Genomic DNA, 14,366 nt, shown 5'->3' with positions numbered 1-14,366 from the left:
TCGCGAACCTCTTTCGCACGTCGCACTGCCATCGTCTCGTCGCCACACAACAGACGCTGCCCATCCTGATGCGCGAGATCAAGGTTGAGCTCGGCGAGGAGTATGACTTGACCATCGAAGAGATGCCCGCGCTGGACCTCCTGTACCCTCACCTCGCTCACGAGAAGGCAACGGACGCGTTCGAGCCGTACCCCGAGCCCGTGACCCCGCAGAAGCCCGGGGATATGGAGATTTACCTGCATTCGTCTGGGAGTACGGGTTTCCCCAAGGCCATTGGGCACACGCACGCTAGCATCGCGGGTTGGAGTAAGCTAGGTAAGCGTCCCCTTCAGATCGCGGCCCATCGACGTCACTTATGCATCCTTCTCTAGCTATGGTGCGCGACGGGCGACGCCTGAAGAAGCGTCTCCGTCTGGCGACGCATATGTTGCCGGCATTCCACACCATTGGCATCTGCGTCCACCTCATGACGCCCATGCACAGTGGCTCGGAGGTTGCGCTGTATCCGCCGCTGGTCAAGGTATGCATCATCTTCATGCTTACCATGCAACGTGCTCAGCATCTGCGATAGACACCCACCGATGTTCCTCCACCGCCGACGCCTGACTCCCAGCTCGAAGGCGCGCAAGCGTGCGGCTGCACCGGGCTCATCTCGGTCCCGGCGTACATCCACCAATGGGCGGAGAGCCCCAGCGCAGTCGAGTATCTGAAGACGCTGCAAGTTTTGGTAAGCCTGATTTACCCTCTGCTCGATTTCAATCATTAACATGCCATCAGATGTACGGCGGCGGCCCCGTCAGCGACGGCATAGGCGACAACCTTTCCGCCGCAGGCGTCAAGCTCCGCTCCGTCTACGGCGCCACCGAATTCGGCGCGCCCACGCACATCTTCCCCACGCACGAGGAGGACTGGAAGGAGTGGTGCTGGTCGGAGTTCGATAGGGAGGCGTGCCTGGTATGGGAGGACCAGGGCGATGGGACGGAGGAGCTGATCATCCTGGTGAGTTTCCCTGGACTGGTCGAATCGACTCGGGTGTAGGTGAGGTAGGCACTGATTTGATCGACTTAGGCGGGCAACGGTCATTGGCATCAACCTGCGGCACAGAACATGGAGGATGGTCCGGGGTACGCGACGAATGACCTCTTCATCCGTCATCCTACGAAGCCGTACCTCCGCAAAGTGTAAGTCGCGCCTCGTGTGACCGTGTCGAGCTTGTGCTAATGAGAGCTCCAGCATCGGCCGCAAGGACGACGTTATCGTACATTCGACCGGCGAGAAGACTGTCCCGGCGCCAATTGAGGGTGCTATCGTGACTAGCCCGTTGTAAGTAGGTCGCATACATCGCGCTCACAGGTCTCTTACAGCCTGGATAGGGTACGCACCGCCATCATGTTCGGCCGGGGCAAGGACGAAGCCGGCGTCCTCGTCGAACCTGCGTCTACCCATCAGGTTGACGTCGATGACGATGTGCAGGTCGCGGCCTTCCGCAATGCGATCTGGTTAGTACCCGGTGCTACCTCACTCAGACTGAAGCTCATCAGTACTCGTAGGCCGACCGTCGAAGACGCGAACCGCGGCGCCCCAGCCTACAGTCGCATCTTCAAGGAGCTCATCCTCGTCACCCGACCGGACAAGCCTCTCCCTCGCACGGAGAAGGGCACTGTCATGCGCAAGCTCGCGTTGCGTGCGTACAACGATGAGATCGAAAAGATGTAGGCTTTCCATACGCAAGGAAATCGGCGATACTGACGATGCATCTCAGCTACGAGTTAGTCGAAAGCCATGCGTCCGAAGGCCACAAGGGCATTGAGCCGCCCTCGAGCTGGAGAGCCCCGGATGTCGCAGACTGGCTCACCGACCATGTGCGCGATATCACCGGCCGCGACATGAGTCGCGATGTCGACCTCTTCGAGCAAGGTTTCGACAGGTATGTTACATTCCGGTCGACAAGTCCGTGCGCCTGACTTACCTCGATCAGTCTCAACGCGACCGTCCTGCGCCTCCGCATCCTCGGCGCGCTCAAAGCCGATACCTTCGCGGCCCCCGCGTCGCCTCAGGTCACGCAGAACATCGTCTACCAGCACCCTTCGATCACCAAGCTAGCCGACTTTGTCTCCCAGCTCGTGCGCGGCGGGGATGTTGCTCCCCAATCGTCCGAGACGGCAGCCAAGGAGGCTATCGTTGCGCTCGCGGTCAAGTATAGCGAAGGCCTTCCTGGCTACGTGGACGCCTCGACATTGCCGAGGTACGTGCCATCCGCGACGCCGGCCCCGCTGGAACTTCCGGCCACCGTGCTTCTAACGGGAACGACGGGTAATCTGGGCGCAGAAGTCCTGGCTATGCTCTTGAAGGACGACCGAGTGAGCCGGATATACACGCTCGAGCGCGCGGGGAAGACCCCAGTGAGAGAGCGGCAGCATGCGCGCTTCGCGGACAAGGGCTTCGACTTGTCGCTCCTGGACTCGACGAAGCTCGTCGCTCTCGAGGGCGACCTGAGCGCGGAGATGCTCGGCCAAAGCGATGAGATCATCACCGAGGTAGGGCATCTGGGCACGCGAACTCGGCGTCGGTGGATCTAACGCCCCCCGCAGATGCTGAAGACCGTCAACCTCATCATCCACGTCGCCTGGCGCCTCGACTTCAACCTCGGCGTCACCGCCTTCGAGTCCAGCATCCGCGGCACGCGCGCCCTCGTCGACTTCGCCCGCGCCACCGCGCACCGCGACGCCCTCCGCCTCCTCTTCACCTGCTCCGTCGCCTCCGCCCGTTCATGGGATCCGCTCCGACAGGGCCCGGTGCCCGAGGAGCTTATCGAGGACCCTAGCGTGTCCGTGCACGGCGGCGGGTATGGCCAGGGCAAGTACGTCGCGGAGCGCGTGCTGGCGGCGAGCGGCCTCTCGTTCAGCTCGGTGAGGGTGGGGCAGATCAGCGGCGGCCCGCCGAGGGGCGCGTGGGCGACGACGGACTGGTTCCCCATCCTGGTGAAGACGAGTGTGGCGCTCGGCGCGCTGCCGGGGAGCGAGCAGGTGCGCGATCTGTTTCTCGTGCTCGACGAGGAGGTATACTCAAGTGTGCTGCGCAGGACGTCCCGTGGCTCTCCATGGACGCGGTAGCGGGTACTTTGCTCGACGCGGCGTTCTCGAAAACGCCTCTTTCCCCATCTCACAACGCCGTCCACCCGCGTCCGGTCGCATGGTCCCAGATGATCAAGCACATCCAGCACTCGCTCAAGTCGTTTGTCCAGCGCGACATGCCCATCGTACCCTTCGCGGAGTGGCTGTCTAAGCTGGAAGCGGCATCGACGCGACCTGACGTGGATGTCCAGCAGGTGGTGAGTACTGCGAGGATGATCCTCGACGTGTCGTTGCTCACTGATCACAACAGCCCGGCGTCAAACTTCTCGAGTTCTTCCGCGGAATGGATTCTGGTTATGGGCATGGCGAGTTTGCGACCGAAAAAATACAGGCCGTCAGCGAGACGCTGCGACAAGTGAAGTCCTTGGACCAGCAGGACGTGGATGGTTGGGTCAAGTACTGGCGGGAGAGCGGACTTCTGTAGGATACTTATCTCGCATATAGAGCTCAAGTATATAATTTTGGAAAGTGAAGGACAAACAACCCGATCAATAAGTCATGATATGATCCCTCCTGTGTACTACTTGGCTAAACTACGGTGCTGTTAGCAGTGAAGATGGTGCGCATCCCTCGAACCTGCGCTCAAACATCACTGACAAGGGACATAACCCTCAAGTTCAGCGCAATGTACTCACTGACTCTAATCTGCGGACTCTGACCCAACTGAAGCAATCATGCGAACGAACTTATGAGATAACGCAGTTCAACACAAAAGTATGAACGTGACGGAGCAGCCGTCACAACCCCCATGACTGCCACTTGAACTTAGACACATAAACCCTCTGCGAAGCTCGAACGCCGCAAGTCCAAAGCCGCAGTCAGAAGATGGAACACTTCACAAGGTTCACTTTAACGATGAATGCATTATTAGCTAAAGGAGTATCTACGTAGATAATACATAGGTAAAGGACATGACCGGGCAACTAAGTAGGAGCGAGCATCTTGTCAGCGTATCCATAGACTAGGGAAGCCGAGCGAAGCGCACAGACTGAGAACCTGGCATGCTCGTCTTCCGGCCCGCGTAGTCGGACCAATGGCCCGGTGACGGTGCATGTCGAGACTTGCTGAGCGCTTCAGATGGCTGAAGAAGTGGAAGCTTCGCGTCGAAGTCGTGTCATTGCCGCGCTCGTGCTGCGCCGGGATATGTTTTTTGTCTGATCTCGGAAACGAGCATAGCCGAGGGTGGGCAATATCGGGACAACAGAGCCAGTCTATGTCCAGCTTTGCGCCGTGCGAGCCGATGGTCTTGCTCGGAAGGTTGAAGGACATGTTCAGGAGCTTGATGGGCGCCTGGGGTCGGTCGCGCGAGGTAGGAAGGGTAGGTCGGGCCAGTATCAACCTGTGGGGATGCGTTGTGCTTGTACTTGCGACGCGCCGATCAGAGTCGGTCTTGCGGAGGGATCCCGGGGCGTCCTTGCGTCGAGAACGAGAAGTGGGGCCTGCAGGAGGGTAGATGCATCCGTCGGACGGTGATGAGTATATGCGCTTGATGCCTGGGAAGTCTTGAAGGTGGTACTTCTTGTCCGGCGATCGCAGGGTAGCTATGCAGTCGCAAGGACGTTGGGTCAGGCAGTACGTCGGTGCGGAAAGTATGGTGGGTCGAGGATGGTTGCAGCGGAAGTATGTGGGCTGCAAGTTTGGGCCGAGTATGGTGGATGAAGTTCGACGTGTTCGCCGTTGCGAGACTTGCGATCGGGAAGTGCGGCGTCCTTCCTGGTGGCGAGCGTCGTTGGTCTCGGGTCGGGGAGTACGGAATCCACGCTTCAATGAACGATAGCTCTGGCAAGCCGGTCTTGGGCGTAGAAACAAAGCTCTGCAAGGCGAGTAAGATAACGAAGCCTGTCAAGACGATCATGGACGCACCTGATACCTGCTGCTCGTACTTCTCGTCGGCGTGTCCTTCGCGACGCTGAGGGGCGCTGGGAGGCGCGGTCGGTGAGCCGGATGGCTGAAAAGGTCCTGAGCGCGGGTCGAGATATCGACGGTCGGGCACTGATGGAGGGCGTGCTCGGGCGTGTCGGGTGGGGCGAGGAGGACGAGACGGGGCGTCCTTCCGCGACTGTTAGAGACGATAAAGGACGGCGAATAGAGCGCGCACCTTCGGCGATCCATTAGCGCGCCCCAGCGACCGGGTGAGGTGCGCGCGCGAGCCTCACGACGGGAGCACGAGGGTGCCAAATTCGAGAGATTCGCTTTTTCCGACGGGCTGGAGTCGCTGTCGACGAAGGCGGCGATGGGAGCGAGAGAGAAGACGCTTTGTCGCCTGTATGGAGATCAAGTGATGATGTGAAAATTGGGGAGGCACGCCCGAGCCGAACAATAGGATTCGCCGCTCGCCTTGCCCTTACTCCTGGATGTCCCGACTCGCCTACGCTCTCCGCTGCACCCTCGCGCTTTGCTTTTTCTTGATTCATCGACGACAGGCTTGCTGAGGAAGGCAAGGCCCTACGGCCAGCGACAAGGGCTCCCTCCGATGCCACAACGACACGGCCGGAAGGACCAGAACAGCAGACGCCTGACTAGCGCAAGAGATGACGGGCAGGAATTTTTGCTGGAGCGAACTCAAGCACAGGGAGACACTAGACGGCGCAGGACACCGCTTGCGGCGACGTGGACGACAGCGCCGTTGTCGTCGACATCGACGCGTCCGCAGCAAAATTCCCCAATCGGCCAGTCCCACGCCGTGCACGTGGCTCGCTCGTGGTCACGGCTGGACGTTGGGCTCCCTGGCGCGACAGAAAATCTGCTAAAAGTTTCTCTGGCGACTCTACGACTCACCTGTGGCGTTGTATGCTGCTGGACATGATGGCAGGAGCAAAGGAGCATTGCGTCAAGCGACTTCGCTCTGCACTGCGGGTGGCTTGATGGCTGTTGGTCGGCATCTCGGCATTGCTGACTCCCCGTGACATAACGCCGCCAGCAGTCACGGTTCGACTGTCGGCGCCGCTGGAAAAGCACGTTGCCTCCCTCGGACTGGTCCCGACGCGCTCGCCCATCGTCTCAGAAAGGATGAGATGCCTTTCTCTTCTTGCTGCGATGTCTTGGCTAGCTTTCTTTGCGTCGGCGAGCGATAAAGACGACGGCCCATGCCATTCGGATGCCGGGCCGGACTGCCGGTTCGGCTCGAGCGAGCTGGCCCGCCATTCTCGTCGCTTGTTGGTACAGAGGAAGCGGGCTAGGAGGAAGCAGAGGGCAAGGAGGACCGATGGGCCTGTATGTGACGACAGAGGTGGGGACAGGAGCGAAGGAGATGGCGCCCAACCTGGCGGATCTCGTAACCCGGCGGGCTGGCTTGACTCAGCGGATATACCGAACTGCGCGACCCTGGAAGATTGGCCCCGGATATTTTGGCGTGGACTGGCGGATTCAGACGAGGTCTTGCGCACCTGGGGTGTCGAGGCCCCTTCATACGACGCAGACTATGTGGACGACGGAGACAACGAGGACTGCTCATTCAGGCCACCACAAATCGGGCATTCCATAAACCCGGCGGACGGGCGCCATCAGCCGACTGGCCAAAACGGACGGACAATGAGAAGCTCCATTATTGCGCACAATGGCTATGGCGCACGGACCCATGGCCGGCCGCCTGTCTCCCGGGTCACCGGGCCACGACGGCATGGGCCGCTGGGTGGCCTCGTCAGCCGCGCGGCGGCTTGTTTGGTCCTCGCGTGCGTCTTTGTAAACAGTTATACGCATTTGGCTAATACGGGCAGATCCCGCGCAGGTGGAAAACAGGAAATCCGACTTCACGCCTCGTCACGACTTCCCATCACTCCCTCTTTCACTCTCCCACCTTCGCACCTCGACATGACGACTATGGACGACACGGTCTGCGATATCTGGGCCCCGAGCGACCTGGGGTTTGCCGACCTATTCGACAATGGGCACGATGATGCATACGACCTCGACTTTGGTGACAGCTCGCCGCGCGTCAAGCTCCCGAGCACGGCGTGCGTCTACCGACCGACTGCACGACCGTCTCTTACTGATTATCCTCCTCACAGGCCTCTCGACCCCGACACGGAGCTCAAATCGACCGAGATGGAGGATACTTGGGCGCTGGGGAGCCCACTGAAGGGTCGTGCCCCTCTAACTCGAACGTGCGTCGATTCTCCTACCTCCTGCCCACCTTTCTGACACCCTCGCTCCCAGCGCGAGCATCGAGTTCGCTATGGGGAAAATGAGGGGCCTGAAGCGGGACGCGTCGTTGGATAAAATTTTCGTGAGTCCCATGAACATGGAGACCTGGGGCGAGGATTCGGGTGCATCGGCTGCCACCGATGCATCTGCTGCACCTGCGCCTGCGACTCCCACTGCGTCCGCCGCCGCCGCCTCTCCTATAGTCGCGCCTCCCGTACATGTCGTCACCGCCCCGCCCGCAGTCGCGCCTGCCGCCCCCGTGACCGCGTCCGCCGCTCCCACCATGCCCGAGACCGCGCCGGCTCCGCCGAAGAACAAGAACAATCGCAAGGGCGCGCAGAAGAAGGGCAGGACGGCGCAGGCGGAGGAGGACGCGAAGGATGACGCGGCTGCCACTGCGCAGTCGAACCCGAAGACCACGCAGTCGAACCCGAAGACCGCGCGATCGGCCGGTACTACCCAGCGCCAGCGGTCGACCAAGGCCTCTACGAAGGCACCAGCTGCATCCTCCCAAGCGCCCTCCGCCTCTGCCCGCGCCTCGACGTCCACCGCTCGCGCGATCGCCGCCGATGGAGCGGCGCCCTATGCCCTGAAGGCCACCTCCCGGGCCGCGAGGCGCGCGGCGAAGGTGCGGCGGGCGATGCAGTCGCTTATAGATGCGGACATCGAGGATGCCCTTGGCGCGGACGCGACTGAGGCTACGAGCGCCAGCGCTTTCGGGAACACGAACGCGATCACCAAGGACGCCGCCAACCTCACCCCCTCCCCTACTCGCACCCCGCCGCCGTCGGCGTCGATGACTGCGCCAGCTCTTGCGCCCGCGGGTGCTCTCGATCGTGTGGCTGCCTCCCCTCAGAAGGCGTTGCGCCAGGGCAAGGGACACGCGACCGAGGCGCAGGCCGATGTCGACGAGCACACGACCGCGACCAACGACAACAAGGGGAGCAACCTCTGCGCCTCTGTCGATGTCGCCAAGAACCTCCAGTCGGCCTCTGCGACGCAGAGCAGTATGTCTGCCCCCCACCGACCACGTTGAGCCCGCGCCGCAGCTCCCCGCCGCGCTCATGCAGAACACGCTGGCTCAACCGCTTGCTCACTACACGCCGCCCGCTCCTGCGCACGGTCACCTCATTGCCCAGGTCCCTCAGTCGGGCGACGCTGCTTCGCGCATCCGTGCGCACGCGCCGGGCGATGTGCGACTCACTCCTGCGCGGGTGCAGGACATGCACGACATCGAAGCTGCCTTCTGGCCGCCGACTGCTCCCACGCACCACCAGCTCTTCGTCCCAGCCCCATGGTACCACAACGTCGTACTCGCCGCGCAACCGCACGCTATGTTCAACGGGCAGCCCATGCTCCCGACGACGATGCCCGCGCCCCTGCCTACGATGATCGCGCCGCCGATGCAGTACCCGACCAACGCCCCCGCGCCGGCGATCGGGCTGCACGCTCAGCAGGTGTCGTCCACTCAGTACGGTCCATGGGTACCGCCTAGCCACCCGACGAGCATCGAGCCGCCTGCTCCGGCGCCCTACTACAACGTGGGAGCGCCATCGACTCAAGCGTCTGGTCAGGCTTACCCTCCGATGCGAGCTGCCTCTGGCGCTTTGTCGAGCCGTGCCGGGACTTATGTGGACGGCAACGGGATGGCGCGCGCAATCTCTCCGCTCCCGCAGAGGGCGCTCGCCTCTACCTCCAGTAGCGCTGCCGAATCTCAGCCCAGGTATGTCCCATCCTCGAACTTCATGATCATCATACTCATGCCTTCTTTAGGACTAACGCGTACGCGAGCGGGCATTCTCACTTGGGCTCCCAGGCGATCTCCAGCGCTGCCAGGAGCGCACCCACGATCGACCTGCCCGAGAGCGTGATGAAGGTACTGCGCAACAACAGCAAGTACGCCGCGCCTATCGCACAACTGCAAAGGCTGTCGGCACCCGTGAACCCATTGGCCGGTGCCGCGTCGGACGAGCCGTACCGGGTGGTCACGGGCATGAAGCGCAAAGGCCAATTCTCGGCCTCGCAGAGCGTCGACTGCCAGTACGACCACGGTGCCGGCCATCCGGAGTACTGCGGGCACTCGTTCGTCCTCGATTGCTCCGAGGCAGAGCTTATGAAGAGAGTGCTGGACCACCTCGGCTTCTCGAGGCTGGAGCGTAAGCGGTGTTGTTGGAATGGTTGTCTATTGACGCAAACATACCAATGCAACCAGCTTGGCCTCGGGCACCACATACTCGAAAAGCACTTCCCCAAAGATTATGATGGCGCGCCGGCCCCCAAGCATGCTCGCCACCACTAATGCTCGCGCACCGCTCTCCACCCCTTGCTACCCACTGCGCTCATCGCGCACCACTCTCTCCTCTCGGACTCACCGTTATCCACACGGGACTCTAACCACACTATGCCCAACTTTCTCCTCCCCCCGTCCGCCGTTGAGCGCTGCCTGCATCATAGTGTACGTTCACTTTACTGTGCTCTTTGGGTACTCTGCTGTACTGTTGGGGTACTCTCGTGTCCTCACGGGGCACTCTACTGTAGCCGTACGCTGTATGCCTAGGACTATAGCGATCTCCGAGCGGGCGGGGGCTATACTGGACTGGACTGGACTCTGTAGCTCTACTCGCAGACTGGATACCTACTATCTACGTACTTACTTCGTTGCTTCAGCTTCCCTTCGCAGGGAACGTGCAACGGTACTCGTTTGATAGTGGTAGATACGCTCGGTCTAGCATTAATGTATATGACTTGATGGAAATCGGAGGGGAGACGAACCAGTGATACTTTCCTCATTTTGGGACTTCAAGCCCTCGGCACGTCCTGCCATCGACGGGAGACCCCGCGAGCAGCATATCCATGGACAGTGTTTCGCTCGCCCTCTCCGCGTTTTAGACGAGTATCAATAGTTTCTTCTCCCCGACTTGAGCAGATCGAAGGCTCAACAGGAGCACTGTAACTCTCTCTGACTCGCTCTCGATAGGCCGCGAGACCCCACTTGCAGACGAGCACCCGCGGCCGGACTTCCCACTTTGATACCTCGCCATACTTCAGCCACTTCGACGCATCGCGCGATATTCCACTTCGTTTCGCCACTCCCCGCTCGTACCACCAGACATCCCAGAATGTTACGCTGAATATCTTACTTCGACATATCATCTAGTCTTTCTCTTCGTGATGATCTCGCCTTTGTAAGTCGAAGTGGAGAAAATAGACCGTATTTGCACCAGGATATATTGGCAAATTTTATACCGACTGCCTATAGAGAACAATGGAATTCGCATGCAAAATGTGTCGATTTATATCGATGCAAATACGGTCCACTAGCTTTTGTATAGATGCGCGACTGCAGCACTTGTACCTACTTCAGGTTGAACCTAAGTACCCCACCGCATGATGGTCTCCAACGTCGTACGCGTCGACGTAGGCAATCGGTGGGTGAGGAGGAGGTACACCATCCCGCGCCCAACTTGAGTCGAAGACCTGTCGGGCGAGTCTGTTGGCGCTCACGCGGGTCGCGAGAGCTTGGGGAGAAAACAGCGGCGTTCTGGCCATTATCATTGAGAGGGTGGCGATGCTGAGCCCAGACGGCCGGGCCGATAAGAAAGGCCTCGGGAGGCTCACCGTACCAACCATCGAGGACGTCGCCGACAGGATTCCTGAGCTTCAGTGACATGACGAGGGGCGCTTGGATTTCTAGATGCTTGCAAGCGACCCGGACGACGAAGAATGGACGCGCGGAAGACTGGACGTGAGGGAGGTTTCGTACGGTACACGAAACGTCTCGACTGGCGCACGGAGGATCTTGACCCGCGGGCCGCCGTGCACGTATAGCATAGGGGGACTCTTCTTCAACAGCATACAGACGGGAACCACGTGGTATTCGTATTCCTTCGAAGGAGATTCTTACGGGAATGTGAGCCCAGGGAGAGTGAACGTTAACGTAGCTGAACTGACCGCGGGATGATGCTTGCGGGTGTCCAAGACGGCTTTCGCGTTGTGGCATTTGGCAAGCTGCAGTATCGGTCGCAGCGATTCCGTCTTTGGTGTCGGTATAATGGTCCAACCGGCGACAGCGAGCTTCTCCAGCATGTCGAGGCGAACTGAAGTATGATCTGTTAGAACACATGTACAATGCAGGATGATGAACCCCACTAACTCACGCGCGATTCAGTGGCGACGTCGCCTTCCTGCAGGCCCCAGCAGTATCCGAAATGCCCTATCTGATGTACACAGTCAGCGGTAGACCGAGCGCGCAGGCAGAAATCATATCTGTGACGGTACTGACCAACATCCGGGCGCTCCAAACCATCGTATTAGTAAGCTGGAGGAGATAGCGAAACTTACATAGTCAGCGCGTCGGGTTCATGGGCGGTAGAGGACATAGAAGCAGGGCATATCATTCGTGTATACGAGTACATAGTGAAAGACGGCCTACGTGACCAACGACTGGGCCTACGTGACCAACGACTGAGCCTACGTGACCAACGACTGGGCCTGTGACTGTCTCACGAGGTATCGCGTGCTTCCATGTGCGGTCTGCAGCATCACATACGTCTGCAGCACCACATACGACTCCGACCTACGCGAGCGAGGGATGGCCGGCCGGTCAGGGTATCGGGCATTCGTCCAGCCAAGCGAGCGGGAAGGTCAACCGACGCCTTCGGAATCGAAGACAGCTTGCGCGTCAACATGACGACTCATCGATGCAGTCTGCGCGGAGGCGACTCGTCGACGCAGCTTGCGCGTCAACATGACGACTCATCGACGCAGTTTGCGCGGAGGCGACCCATCGATGCAGTTTGCGCGGAGGCGACTCATCGACGCAGTTTGCGCGGAAACTTGACGACTAGCCGACAGAATCGGGGACGCGTAGCGCCTACAACCATAGTAGTGCTCACGTTACCGACAAGGTGACGGTCAGCGACGCGGAATCGCGCATGGTCGAGATCCATTGTCGCGCTTATCCTGCGACGGGCTGGGCTTCGACTCGGAGGTTTGACTAGTACGACATCGCAGAGCGCGAGCGGGAGGCGAGACCAGATCGCGTGTTCTTGAACTTGACGTCGCGTGTTTTTCAACGTGACGTTGTGCGCTGCGCTCAAGGGACATCGTGCGCTACGCCTAAGAGATCTCGTGCGCTACGCCTAAGAGATCTCGTGCGCTACGCCTAAGAGACATCGTGCGCTACGCCCAAGAGACGTCGTGCGCTACGCCCAAGAGACGCCGTTCGCTACGCCTAAGAGGACCGAGACGTCGGAGGCATGCAGCGTATGCGTGGGCGCTATCGTGGACAGCGGAATGATAGGTTTGCGGTCAGCGGAATGGTCGGTTTGCGGTCAGCGGAATGGTCGGTTTGCGGTCAGCGGAATGATAGGTTTGTTGTGGACAGCGGAATGGTCGGTTTGTGGACAGCGGAAAGATAGGTTTGCGGTCAGCGGAATGGCAGGTTGAAGCGCATAGTCGTTGCCAAGGTCGAGGCGGGTAACGACCTTCAGGAGTGGGTGCGCCTGGTCTTGCTTGCGTGTCCGTTGTCTTCATTGCAGGAATGGCGCTTCGGGAATGCAGAACTGGCGTCTTCGGGATTGCAGAACTGGCGTCTTCAGGGGCGCACGCAGAGCGCCTTCTGGGATGTAGGACTTGGCGTCTTCGGGATGCACCACAGCGTCGGCCGTCCTTGTCCTTACGTCCCGGGTTGAAGGTTGCCGTAGGTGAGCGGTCGGCGTTTGGGGTTGTTCAGTGATGGAGTGGTCCTGTACTTGAACGAGATCGTGTTGGCGGGCGGAGAACGAGTGTAGCGTGTTCTGACCGTGTTCCGAGTTGGGTCATGGGAGATTGGATGCGCGTCGAAGGTGCGTTCGAAGCTCTGCGCGGTCGTGGTGCGGCATGGTCCTTCCTAGCACTGAGGCGGGTAATTGACATGTTCTGCGCGCAGGGTGAGCTCGCGAGGCGGCAGCGCGATAAGAGCCGCACGCACTTGGAGCCGGCTGCTTGTGCTCCCGACGTCGAGGCAATAGATGTGGGGACAGCGGTGAGCGTCTCGAAGGCGTCAGTGGGGCTTCTCGAAGGCGTTGGTGGGGCTTCCCAGGGCGTTGGTACAGTTGATCTCAAGCGTCAGAGTCGGGAAGCATTCGGATAGGCGGGTGTGAGTTGATACAGAGGCCATGACGACGATGCGGAGAACGAGCCTGGGGCATCCGTTAGCTACGCCGGAGGTAAGACGAAAGTAGCACGCACCCTGGGGACCGAAAGACCACCATGAGCATCCTGCATGTACGCGGCGCGCTGCGGGACTTGCGTGATCGGCGGGAAAGGCGCTGCAGTCGGCGTCCTCGTCTTCCTTGCGAGCGACGACGGGGCCGCTGGGAGTTGGCAGCTTGAGGACGGGTCGATAGGAGAAAGAAAGAGGAGGACCGATGTATATCGTGACGTGGCAAGTGGTAAATGGCTGGTAAATGGTCGGACAAATAAAGCGAACAAATACTCGCCTTGTCTTCCCGGATTCGGACTCCAAGACGCCTACGCTCTCCGCTGGTCTCTCGAGCTACGGCCGCTCTGGCTACTACGACAGCAAACCGGCCTCGGAAGGACAAGGCATCTCGCCCGGGAGAGCTCACGGCGATGTAAGCTACGGCAAGAAGGACTCCGCCCCCAACTCGAGGTAGCAACCGCGCGCGCTAGCTTGGATAACGCTAATCTCAGGGAGGTACTACATGGCGCAGGACGGCTGCTCACCGCGACCTGGACGGAGGCATCATCGTCGTCGTCGACGCCCACGTTCTTCCAGCAGTTTTTCGGCCGTCACATCTCCATCACATCATCACATCACATTCGGCCCGGCCGCGAGGGTGCTCGTTGGAACGCATGTTATGGGCTCCAGATGGCGGCGGGTGGCTCACATGTGGTCCTGGGCGAGCAGCTATCGACGTATTCAACGTGTATATGTCCTCGAATCTGGTACCTGCCGTGTCAGAACCCGGAATAACAGCGCGAAGTCACAGAATGCCTATGCTAGAGGGATACTGGGGCTCAGGACGACGCTACACGACGACAGGCCGCTTCTCACCTCGATGCATATGAGGGCTCTACTGCTGT

At 60.0% G+C, this 14,366-nt stretch overlaps 6 protein-coding genes across 6 annotated transcripts; 4 read left to right on the top strand and 2 right to left on the bottom strand.

Moving 5' to 3' along the window:
• Positions 1–68: 68 nt before the first annotated feature.
• SCHCODRAFT_02673857 (acetyl-CoA synthetase-like protein) lies at positions 69–3,558 on the top strand (the record flags this gene model as incomplete). The annotated part of the gene is made up of 13 exons (XM_003026182.2): positions 69–315; positions 372–520; positions 572–727; positions 778–999; positions 1,069–1,181; positions 1,234–1,323; positions 1,374–1,499; positions 1,551–1,712; positions 1,763–1,927; positions 1,979–2,537; positions 2,592–3,026; positions 3,083–3,331; positions 3,385–3,558. 13 exons carry the CDS (start codon positions 69–71, stop codon positions 3,556–3,558), a joined length of 2,847 nt encoding a protein of 948 aa, XP_003026228.1.
• Positions 3,559–4,699: 1,141 nt separating this feature from the next.
• Positions 4,700–5,938, bottom strand: SCHCODRAFT_02521547 (uncharacterized protein; the record flags this gene model as incomplete). The annotated part of the gene is made up of 5 exons (XM_003026091.2): positions 4,700–4,847; positions 4,895–4,947; positions 4,998–5,184; positions 5,233–5,397; positions 5,913–5,938. The coding sequence occupies 5 exons, from the start codon at positions 5,936–5,938 to the stop codon at positions 4,700–4,702; spliced, it is 579 nt and encodes a 192-aa protein (XP_003026137.1).
• A 232-nt stretch (positions 5,939–6,170) lies between these two features.
• SCHCODRAFT_02673855 (uncharacterized protein) lies at positions 6,171–9,576 on the top strand (the record flags this gene model as incomplete). The annotated part of the gene is given in 6 exon segments (XM_050346690.1): positions 6,171–6,805; positions 6,851–7,087; positions 7,142–7,237; positions 7,290–8,261; positions 8,281–9,000; positions 9,051–9,576. 6 exon segments carry the CDS (start codon positions 6,171–6,173, stop codon positions 9,574–9,576), a joined length of 3,186 nt encoding a protein of 1,061 aa, XP_050196926.1.
• Positions 9,577–10,967: 1,391 nt separating this feature from the next.
• SCHCODRAFT_02558515 (uncharacterized protein) lies at positions 10,968–11,583 on the bottom strand (the record flags this gene model as incomplete). The annotated part of the gene is made up of 4 exons (XM_003026090.2): positions 10,968–11,162; positions 11,229–11,374; positions 11,431–11,494; positions 11,560–11,583. The coding sequence occupies 4 exons, from the start codon at positions 11,581–11,583 to the stop codon at positions 10,968–10,970; spliced, it is 429 nt and encodes a 142-aa protein (XP_003026136.1).
• A 67-nt stretch (positions 11,584–11,650) lies between these two features.
• Positions 11,651–12,468, top strand: SCHCODRAFT_02135459 (uncharacterized protein). Its single transcript, XM_003026180.2, has one exon. It carries the CDS (start codon positions 11,802–11,804, stop codon positions 12,186–12,188), a length of 387 nt encoding a protein of 128 aa, XP_003026226.1. The 5' UTR covers positions 11,651–11,801; the 3' UTR covers positions 12,189–12,468.
• Positions 12,469–13,090: 622 nt separating this feature from the next.
• SCHCODRAFT_02645571 (uncharacterized protein) lies at positions 13,091–14,033 on the top strand. Its single transcript, XM_050346450.1, has 5 exons — positions 13,091–13,196; positions 13,249–13,459; positions 13,509–13,647; positions 13,760–13,952; positions 14,007–14,033. Exons 3-4 carry the CDS (start codon positions 13,543–13,545, stop codon positions 13,934–13,936), a joined length of 282 nt encoding a protein of 93 aa, XP_050196925.1. The 5' UTR covers positions 13,091–13,196; positions 13,249–13,459; positions 13,509–13,542; the 3' UTR covers positions 13,937–13,952; positions 14,007–14,033.
• Positions 14,034–14,366: the final 333 nt, after the last annotated feature.

Source organism: Schizophyllum commune (genome assembly GCF_000143185.2).
Source record: "Schizophyllum commune H4-8 unplaced genomic scaffold SCHCOscaffold_18, whole genome shotgun sequence".
Taxonomy (NCBI): domain Eukaryota; kingdom Fungi; phylum Basidiomycota; class Agaricomycetes; order Agaricales; family Schizophyllaceae; genus Schizophyllum; species Schizophyllum commune.
This window is presented reverse-complemented; position numbering and strand designations above follow the sequence as displayed.